At 47.7% G+C, this 11,003-nt stretch overlaps 1 protein-coding gene and 1 pseudogene across 1 annotated transcript; both read right to left on the reverse strand.

Moving 5' to 3' along the window:
- Positions 1 to 316: 316 nt before the first annotated feature.
- Positions 317 to 1,450, reverse strand: LOC100550820 (actin-1 pseudogene; annotated as a pseudogene).
- A 694-nt stretch (positions 1,451 to 2,144) lies between these two features.
- Positions 2,145 to 3,275, reverse strand: LOC109363683 (actin-1-like). The gene has a single exon (XM_003212208.4). The coding sequence runs from the start codon at positions 3,273 to 3,275 to the stop codon at positions 2,145 to 2,147; it is 1,131 nt and encodes a 376-aa protein (XP_003212256.1).
- Positions 3,276 to 11,003: the final 7,728 nt, after the last annotated feature.

Genomic DNA, 11,003 nt, shown 5'->3' on the forward strand with positions numbered 1-11,003 from the left:
GAGGTTTACGGTGTGTGGCAGGGAGCCAGCCCCCCAGGCATGGGCTGGAGGTGCCTCGTTCTCAAGTGTTTAAAAGTCTGACAAACTGTTTGCAGTTCTAGCAGGGATCAACACGCTCCTAGAATTAAAACCAACATCTTGGAGAGCAAAAATGCTCCGAACAAGGACTCTTTCTTCAGCCCAATGCACAAGGGATCTTTCTTTACTAAGCTATAAAATCACTTACTACAAATCAATTATTTTTTGTACTGATTTATTAACTGCTCTCCAGCTGTTCAGATTGGCACTTAAGACAATTCCTGGACGGTCATACTTCTCAATAGAATCTTCTCCGGAGTACCGTTGGTCCGACTTCGCTGTAGTCTTCCCTGCTCACCCACGTGTTGCGAAGCGATGTTAAGTTGGCGAGCAACGAGGCGCCGACCCACACGGAGTGCATCCGATTTTTTGGCGAGATGATCTTGATGCGGGTTGTGCTGGGGACTTTTGCCTGGAGCTCCTTCAGGAGCCTCTCCTTGAAACCTCGGAAAAGAGTGGAGCCGCCCACGAGCACCACGTTCCTCAGGACGTCCGTCTGGATGTGCGTGCTGCACCTGGCAGCGCTCTGCAGGATCATCCCCACCACTCCTGCTCCTTGGATTTGGACCTCCGCAGGTGCAAAAAGCGCCTCAGGAGCTCGGAACAGCTGATCTCCTGCCTTGACAGTCCTTCCATCAGGGAGCATGTACTCGCACATCAGATTTTCAGGCTTTTGCTGCATATTTTTAATAGGATCTAAAGCGACGTAGCACAGCTTCTCCTTCATATCCCTGACTATCTCCTTCTCCGTTGTGCTCACAAAGGAGTGCCCCGTCTCCAGGAGGAGCCTGGCCAGGTACTTGGTGACCCCTCTGCCTGCAAAATCCAGCCTGGTAACGCCCTGCAGCAGGCAGCTGCCTCCATGGATGGGGACGGTGACGGTGACGCCGTCTCCGCTGTCCAGCACCATGCCGGTGGTGCGGGCGCAGGCATGGAGGGCTGCCAGCCCCTGCAGGGCCACGTAGAGCGCGGGCACCTGGAAGCTCTCAAACATCAGCTCAGCCATCTTCTCTCGGTGGGATGGGGGGTTGAGGGGGGTCTCAGTCAGCAGCACCGGCCCCTCGCTGGGTTTCACTTTGAGCTCGTGTTCATACAGGTATCTCCAGATCTTCTCCATGTTGTCCCAGGATGTCACCATTCCGTTTTCCATTGGGTAAGTTAAAGACAAAATGCCTCTTTTGGACTGGGCCTCCTCCCCAACATACCAGTCCCTGTGCTCCATCCCAATCATGACAAATGTGAATTTGGGGTACCCCACAATGGTAGGAATAACCGACCGGGGTGCCTGCTCCCCTGACAGCCCGGCCTTGCACTGCCCAGAGCCATTGTCAAAAACTACCACTGGGGTCCCAGCTGCCACTGTCCCTGACATTGAGCACAGGATGGGCAGCACTGCAGCACTCAGAAGCGCCCGAGCATTCTGTCCTGCATCACAAGAGGGCACAGCCCCACCGAGCTCACAAAGCCCACAGTGGCATCTGCAATGGGTGCTTGGGAGGGAAGCTGGGTGTTCATACTGCCCTGATAAATTGCGGCAGAGAATCAATGAATTTTTTCAGGCCCTCAGGCACAGAGGAGGGTCGGCTACAGTAATTGCATTTGCATTGATTTATATTTGGATTCTGTTTGGGGGTTTGCTGGGCTTCGAAAGGAAACATTTCTAATGAGGTTAGAAATAACATGCGATCTGGCTTTAGAATAGAAAAACCCAGACATTGCAAAGAGCTCAGAGGGAAGAACCTCCAGCAGAGGAGGTGTGCTGCTCCCTGAGTGACTCCTAGAGGGGCTGTGTGTCAGCTGGGAACCACTTGCATCCCTGTGACTGTGAGGAAAGGAAAGGAAAGGGAAGAAATGTTGAGGTGTATAAGCAGTGCTCCCCTTGGAGAAGATAAGCAGTAAGAGGAGCCAAAGCCCCGGTTAGCAATGATTTCATGTTTTATTTCCACAAAGGATTTGTCAGCCGGGAAACGCGCAGCAGTTTTAGCTCCCTTCTGCTCAGTCAGCCCTCATCAGGGCTTGTTGTGCATGCTTTGCTATGAAGACACCCACTTGGTCTGATGTTCTCCTTAACATTTCCTGTGGATGACAGCTGCCCCAAAATCGCTGTAGTCCCTCACAGTGACCCACATTGACTTGAAAGAGGTCAGGCAGGAGAGGATGGAGGCCCCGACCCACACGCTGTACTTTCTCTCGGGGGGTGCAACGATCTTCACGAGCATGCCCACAGGCACTTGCAGGTGCAACTCCTTCAGGATGCGCTCCTCCAGGCCAGGGAAGAGCGTGGATCCTCCCGAGAGCAGCACGTTGCCATACAGATCCCTGCGCACATCGATGTCGCACTTTGTGACGCTGTTGAAGAGCATTTTGTGCACACCGGGTGCCTCAATGCCAATGTTTCCAGGTACAAAAAGGGTCTCTGGTGCACGAAAGAGCTGGCTGCCTATCTGAATGATGTTGCTGTCAGGTAATCTGTATTCCTTCATGATCTCTTCTGGACTTGCTTTCATTTCCAGAGTGGGGTCCAAAGCCACATAGCACAGCTTCTCTTTGATATCTTTCACGATTTCCCTTTCAGCGGTGCTAACAAAAGAGTATCCGCTCTCCAGGAGGAGCCTCATAAAATACTCGGTGATATCCCGGCCAGCGATATCCAGCCTGGAGACAGCATGGGGCAGGCAGTACCCCTCGTAAATGGGGACGGTGTGGGTGACGCCATCCCCGCTGTCCAGAACTATGCCTGTGGTGCGGGCTGACGCGTAGAGGGCCAACGAAGCCTGGACTGCGATGTACATGGCGGGCACCATGAAGCCCTCAAACATGATCTCTGTCATTCTCTCCCGGTTCTGCAGAGGGTTGAGGGGTGGTTCTGTCAGCAGCACGGGCCTTTCGCTGGCTTTCACTCTCAGCTCGTAGTCATAGACGTGTCTCCAGATCCTTTCCATGTCATCCCAGGATGTAACGATGCCGTGGTCAATGGGATAATTCAAAGTCAGGATCCCTCTTTTGGACTGAGCTTCTTCTCCTACGTAGTATTCTTTCATCCCTGCTCCCAGCATTGCAGATTTGACTCTTGAGCGACCAACGATGGATGAGATAACTGACCTTGGGCCACCGTCACCTGCGATCCCCGCCTTGCACAGTCCAGACCCGTTGTCAAAGATTACTGCTGGGACATCCAAAACGCTGGGGTCAAACATTCCTCACAGAGCTGACAGCCCCCCAGAGCAGCTCACTGGCAGCGTTTTTCTGTTTTTTCAGTGTTTTCACTGAGTTTCAAAGGTTGGTCACCGTTGCCAGGGCAGCCTCCTTGGGGGTGTGCAGCGTGGGGGTGGGCATGTCTGTCCTCAGCTACCTCACAAAGGCCAGTGATAGAATAATATATTTCCCTGCAAGATACAGCATTCCAGACACTTCCCCGGAAATGGCTAGGGCAGCTGTGCCACGACTCCAGCCAGGGGAATGCCCATTCACCAAGTCCCATCCATAGATCACAGACCATCAAAGGTCTCACAGCATCTGTTTCTCAGAAGGGCAGGTATTGCAAAATACATTTATGGCAATAATAAAAGGCTTCACACGTACCATGGCTTAGTTACTTACACGTAATTCTAAGAGCTGGTGAAGATTAGGATAGTTTTGGCTGCCTACAGGTGCTAACTGCATTGCTGGTTTGCTTTTGTGCAGAGCATCTGCACTGGAAGAAGGCATTTTTCAATGAATGCTTTTATAGGAAACTTCTGAAAAACACTTTTCAATAGGTAGAACTACATTGGACACCGCCTTGGCATTCTGGAGTCCTTTTTTCTATCCCTGTTGCTCAATTTAAAGACTATTTCTTGGTAAAAACCCCAAAGTGAAAAATAATCTCTGCCTCTTGCTGCTTTAAGAATTCCCATCAGCTTTAAGCCACACCGTTTGGTGAGAAGGAATCCCTTCTCCTAATGAACCTCTGTGCTAGGCTGCTGATAAGCCGACCTGCCTGCAAACAGGCACACAGCTGTCCTCCTTGCACGTCTCCCTTCCCCTTCAGCACTCTGCTGAACTCTTCAATGGAACATTTTGAAAAAGGGTTACAGATATCCTGCATCCTCACAACTGATCTCCATTTCGCCTCATTATTTTTTCCTTTTGCTTCAGGACAAAATTTCCCACAGAAGGAAGTTTCTGCGCTTTTGAATCCAATTGGGTTTGACAATCCAAATCCACTTACAGAGAAAATTTCCTCTAAAGAAAAAAAGTCACTATATAACTTCAGATCGAACCCTTGGCTGCTGCAGTTTAATTGCTTCTCCTTGTGGCTCTTAATCCAGGGCAGCTTCAAAGCCAGGGTGGCTTCTATTAAATTTAATTACTTTTTCTTGCAGCTTGCATGGCAGAGGTGCCAGCTACTAAAGGAAGGTGGCTATGAATTGGAGGCAGATTCCAAACAAAGACATACTTTAAACAGAAATGTTAAATGCAAGCAAATGATCCCCTTGTACGGCATTTACATCCCAGATGAGCCACTAAAGAGGAAAACAAGGGAGCAGCTCAGTGTGTGTTATTTCCATCCTGCCTGGATTCCAGACCTGTTGGCGTTAAATGCCACGCTATCCATTTTAGCAATTTCTCTAATCCTCTTAATATTTGTGTACATATATTTCAGCGTGGCACACTTGTTTTCATGCATGCTTCTATATTAATGTCAACAGGTGTCCTAATCACTTAAGACGCTGCTATATTCATCACACTGGAAGCCCCATTTAGTCCTGCATGGCCTGCCTGCAGCTTGCAGGGAAGCACTCTGTTTGGAACATGATGTTTGGTATTAAAACAGGAGAATATTGACTGTGATCATTAAATGGCAGTTGAACCTAGGTGCAGGAATGCTCATCTGTTCCTTCATATTGCTTCTGTCATAAATTGCCTTAAAAAAGGGTATGTGGGAGTTGACTTTGTTGCTATAGGGTTTGTAATAGAGTGATATTGCTGCCTGTGCTCAGCAAAAGCACTGTGAGCTGCCCTTACAGAAGAGACACTGGGTTGTAAAAACCCAGAGACAGCAAAACATGCTGGTTTGGGGCCTTTCTTGCTCGCTTTATATGAGCATGTATTTGCACTTACTGGCTCAAGCATGCCCTTGTGCTTTGCTGCATCGTGTCGCTGCTGGGCTCCATCCTCCTCCATAGGTGTCTTCTGTGTGACCCAGGCACTTTGGAAGGTCCCCATTTCCCTGTGGTAAAACCAGTGGAAGAAGGATCAGCTAACTCAGCCTGTGCCCACACAAACCCCACACATGTAGCATCTATAGTGGCAGGAATAAAAATCTAGAAAGGGTCACCAGCAGAAGAGAGACACAAGCAGGACCAGGCACTGGCTGAGAGATGTTCCCCTCCCTGCTTTGCCACGCCAGATTATTTTGGGATCTTCCCCACTTTTTCTTTCTTAATTACCTACAGGCTCGAGGAAGGATTCAAGAAGCAACACAAACCTTATGTTCAGAATACCACCACATATGGGGGACACACAAGGGAAGGTGTCCACCCTTCTGTGTGCCCTAAAACCCTCAGTTGGTGGCTCAATGCACACAGGGGTGAAGGCCAGGGAGAGAGTGAAAGGAATCAGGGGCAGAACGAGCTCCCAGCCAGCAAGAAGCAGTAATCACCATCACAGATGCTTAGCTCTAACAACTCGACAAGACCCCTTTCTTCACGTAGGAGCTGTGTTTGATTGCTCCCATACTTGTTTCCATCCAAAATCCCTGTTTCGCAAGGTCTTCGTGACACTCCAAATATCCACAATGCTCTTTGAAGTTGAATTTTAATGTGTTTATTGACACCAGTTATGATATTTCAAAACATATGGCCTACAAATTGTTACCATGCACTCCTGGTGTTTACAGTAATCCCCATATTAAAACAAACTCAGCCTTTCCTGATGATTTTATATCTTCTTGCTGACTCACTTGCCTGTGTTTATTTAAACTCCTGTTGAGCTTTTTTTCCAATATATATACGTACATATATATATTCAACACTTTTGAAACACAGAACAACTATCTGCAGATTTCATATACTTCAGAAACGCTTTGCATCCATTTTTATGGGCACCACATGGCCCAAACCCTCCTCTTCAGTCCTCCCTGCAGATCCTTGATGTGCAGCATGGCTTTCCCAGCACATAACCCTGCACATGCAGCTCAGGTCTGATCATAGAACCATAGGATCAGTAAGGTTGGAAAAGACTTCCAGGACCATCCAGTCCAAAACCTACCCAGCGTGCCCACTGCCCACATCCCTCATCTCCACCTCCAGGGATGGGGGCTCCCCCACGTGGCTGTGCCTCTGCCTCATCACTCCTTTGGAGAAGAAATGATTCCTCTACCCAACCTAATCCTCCCCCAGCACAACTTAAGGCCATTCCCTCTCATCCCAGCAGCTCGGCCCAGAGCTGCCCTCTGAGCTCTGTGTTGGAGTCTGCAGGAAGGGAAGGTTTTGGAGGAGCACTGATCATCCAAAAGGGTTTGGTCAGATCTTCCTTCCTTTCATCCATCCCATGAGGGCACCTCAGCTGTGCTGACATCAGGAAGGAGAGAGTGCAGCCCAACCCCATTCATGGCCCCAGAACATTTCCAGGCCTTCTGGAAAGCAATGCTGAACAGAGGTGTTAATTTTGGCAGTGAACAAAAGCACCGGGGGAGTAAAATCAATGTTCACTAAATAGAAAAAAGGAATCTAAACAGAGGGAAAACACATTCATTTTCTAATTCCTAAAAGGTATTCAAGGGAGGGAAGTGAAATTGTAAACAAATTATAAAATGTATAAAAAATTACAACTCGTTGCCCATTTAAAGGAGACTTCAATTACTACACTGCTAAATTGGAACAGCTCTGAGGACTCAGTCATGCTCCTCTACTCTTTAGACTCACAAAGTGTCGCTGGTATCTCTAGGGGTGCCTGGATTTAATAGTAACATCTAAAATGCTGTAAACCCTGCAAGTGATGAACAACTGGGAAGGTGTGGAACCCACTGGGATTCAAAGTTAATTCAGACAATTTGGAATTCAGCATCTGAGGACTACACAGACTTACGCTATTTTCCACGTTGGGAAAAAAATATAAGAGCTATAGCGAGGAATGATATAAATTATGCATGCATAAAAGACCTTGGGTTGAAAATTAATACATTTAAAATAAATAGTCTTGGTTATTTGAAAATGAAAAGCCCAGGAAACTGAATCAGGTAACACAATTTCACCAAGCTGAGCTCCAATCACTCAGCCACAAATGAACCTTTCCTGGGGAAATGGCAAAGCTGAGGCCACAGAGAGCTCCTGCTCCTACAGGCTGCCCATGAAGAATTACAGGAGGAAGGGAACTGCGGTTGGACTTGATGATCTGTGGTTGGACTTGATGATCTTTAAGGTCTTTTCCAACCTGAGCAATTCTATGATTCTATGAAAGTCCCCTACGCCAGATCAAGGGTGATGTTCCAGGTCTACCCATACCAGAGCCTTTGCAAAAGACAGGAGAGATGCTGGGATTTTGAGACAAAAGGGAAAGCACAGCTCTACCCTTGAAACACTGTTAACTCAGCACTAAATGCCGCTCTGGAATCTCGCTGTTACTTTCTATAGCCAAGTGCCATTACTTCTAACTGTGCTCTGATGGCTGCTGGGCTTGGGTTTATGCTCAAATCGTTAAAAGCTGCATCTGAGGTATGAAAGCAACAAGTGGAAAGCATTCCCATGAAATATGCAAGATCTCTGGAATTGAGCCAGTGGTTTAGGTCAAAACTCAGTCACATGTCCTGTTAGCTGGTCCGGAACATCCTTCACATCCAGCTAAGCAAACAGCACTCAGAGCCCTGCGCCAAGTGCCAGCTCCAGCTGGCATCCCGGTGTGCTTCATTCTACAGTTGTTGCAGTTTTGGAGGTTATGAAAAGTTTACTAATGAGAAACATTTCAGGACGCTGTGCCAGCAATTTGGGCTGAGGGAAGAGCTGTAATGACACGAGCATATATAACTGGTGGAAAGTCTGAAACATCAGCTCTGCGCCTGTAAATCCCAGCAGCTCCGAACACGGAGAGCGAGCACACAGATTTCTCTTCAGATGTTTACACTCTGCTTTCTAAATATTTAAAACCATTGATGAAATTAAAGACAACTCTCACCATGTTTTGTTCCTCAGTTATTTGGTCCGTTTTGATGTGGTTCTTCTGTAACCATGAATCTGATAGAGCCAAAGGGAGCGCCGAGCAGCCAGGCTTTCTTAGCAAACAGCTTCAGTAATCTACAAGAACCCAACTGACCTTCCCAAATTCTGTGGGAAGTAACGCATTGATGTGATTTCTAAGGAAGAAAACCTTGCAAGCAATGCTGGCTGTGCACCAACACAACGTTCTCATGTCTCGTATTTGGCAGTCTGGTACTCCCCATGCTTGGATCGTTGACCTGAGCCATACCTACGTGCTGCCACGAGTTGTGTCCTTGTGTCCTCAGCGTCTCAAACGGCAGAAGGAGCAGACGTGAGCTGCAGAAGATGGGGCTGGAGGAGCTGCAGGGCAGGACTGTGGTATCTGCTCCAGACACAGAGCCCCTGTGACCACGGCTGAGTGCCAGAGGAGAGGCAAGGAATCACTGCACTGGGGTCTCACAACAAAATGATCTAAAGAACTTTCCCAACTGCTGCGCATTTCTTTCTTTCGTTTTCCAAGTCGTCCCTTGGCCGGTGCTCCAGCTGGCATCCAGCTGATATAAAAGCAACACAACCACAGTTCCCATGGGATTTCTAGCAGAATATTCCACATATTAGAAGAGAAGGCAGAATTAGAGAAAGTGCAAGCAAAACCTCTGTTCCCATCTTCACCCTAAGACAGTGCTCGGGGGCAGCAGGAGCGCAGAGCAGTGTTTGTCTATCTACCAGTGCTATTCATCACCACATTTACCATATTTTCTTTGCTTTCCATAACTCTTGGCTTCCCTCATGTCTGGGTGTTTTCTAACCAGCCTAAAGGCAATAAATCAGAGCTGTCAGCATTGGAAGAAAATTAATGTGAGAAGTTGTTCCAAAGGCCACCAGCCTTTTCCCTGCTCTGTGTGCTGTGTTAATCCAGGATTCCTCAATGGCTTTCAATGTTTTGCTATTTTCACAAGGTTTGGAGGCTACAGATGCATTTTTTTGAAGGGCAGATTTGAATTTTATCCTGTAGGGTACCAAATTCCTGGGGTTTCTTCAGATTTCAGAGAGAAGAGAGGGTGCTCAGCACAGGCCCAGGTCTGACCCTGACCCTGGCCAAACCACAAGCAAAGTCCAGATCCAGAGTTGGAACACGTCAGGGTCTGAATCTGGACGTTTGGCTTGGATTTACATGAAGAAAAAGGCCAAATGATTCAAAAACATTCCTGTTCCTATGCCCTGTAGTGATGACACTGGTTGAATTATTCATTGCGAGTTATTTATCCAAAGAATGTGGCTGGCATTTCTGCTGAATAAATTACTTGCAAGTTTTGATTTCTTGTTTCATTACTCACCCTGCTCAGTACCACTCAAACTCCAACCTCTTCATCTCTGAAAGTCTCTTTTTCTGAGTCTGAGAAAAAGAACACTTGGGAAACAACCTTCAGCTGGTGCTGATCTGATACAGCAAATACCTCCCTGGGAAAGGACAGCCTGGCACTCACAGCATTTTCTTGGAACCCAGGGAAGCAGCGTTCTTACCCTGTTCAGCTGCAGGTGAACTCTGTAACCCTGGGCAAATCACTTGGCTCCCCACACCTCTGGCTGCACATTTATAAAATGGACACGGTATTTCCCTCTGTAAGATACTGTAAGGCTAGATATGTTAAAGATGATGAATTGCCCCGTTGCTATGGAAACTGGAAAAGCACCTAATGCAGATGGATGAGTTCAGAAATAGTCCAACTGAGTGAAAAGTCACGAGCAATTGAGAACTTCATTAGGGAAAATTTGTTGTGTTGTAATCAGCAGCGTCGTGGGTGCCGCTCAACGCTTCCTCTAATAGAAGTACCACCCTATTAGAAGATCTGTCCCTGGATGGACGGCAAAGGTTTTCCCCTGTATACCTTCAAGCTTTCCCATCTCATGCACCTGCTTAGATTTCTTTTGCCCCGACAGCATGAGGCACTGAGGGAGCTGCTCAGTATGGTGTCCCACCAGAGAAGGAGCATTAAAACCAGAACAGCGAGTGCACAAACCAGCCCAGGAGGCTCTGATTGTTTTGCCCAGGCTCTACATAGACGTGGAATTTCCTTGCTTCTTTCTCAGAACAACAAGAAGTCAGGGTTTTCAATTGCAGCAGGGCCTACTGACTGAGGGAGTGAGAGCCATGGAACTGCAGGCAAGGAAATGCCAACAATTAAAGCAGTCATTGTGACTCTGGGGCAAGAAATAAATGCCTACACGGTGATGAGAGACTGAATAAACAAAGCAAACAATGCATTGTGCTGCACAATGGCACAGAGCAGTGACTGCAGCTGGCAGCCCAGCCCTACCACACCAGTAACACACCAGTGGCACACCAGCAGCACAAGGGAAGTGCCCCCAGCACCCCCAGGCAGCCATGTGTGTTTGGGTCTGTCCTGTTGTCACAGTCGAGGCCATACTGACAGCATTTGTTTTTCTGGCAAGAGATGGCCCTATCTGGGAATCACGTGCATCAGAAATTATTCTGCAGGTATTATTATGATTGAAACGGAAGCATTGATGGGGAAATGATGACAGCAGCAGTTGGATGCCATCATAATGATGACTTTGACCTTGCACTGCACTTTGCAGCCAAGAGGCATATTCCAAACTACTTCCATCGTCAGCATCATCAGCTGCTTCATGATAGTAGAAAGCAATGAAAGCTACAGATGTTCTACTGACACCAATGTTCCACAGCAATCACTAACGTCCCCAGATCACACACACAACTAAAAT

The sequence above is a fragment of the Meleagris gallopavo genome, chromosome 23 (assembly GCF_905368555.1).
Source record: "Meleagris gallopavo chromosome 23, MGAL_WU_HG_1.1, whole genome shotgun sequence".
Classification (NCBI taxonomy): domain Eukaryota; kingdom Metazoa; phylum Chordata; class Aves; order Galliformes; family Phasianidae; genus Meleagris; species Meleagris gallopavo.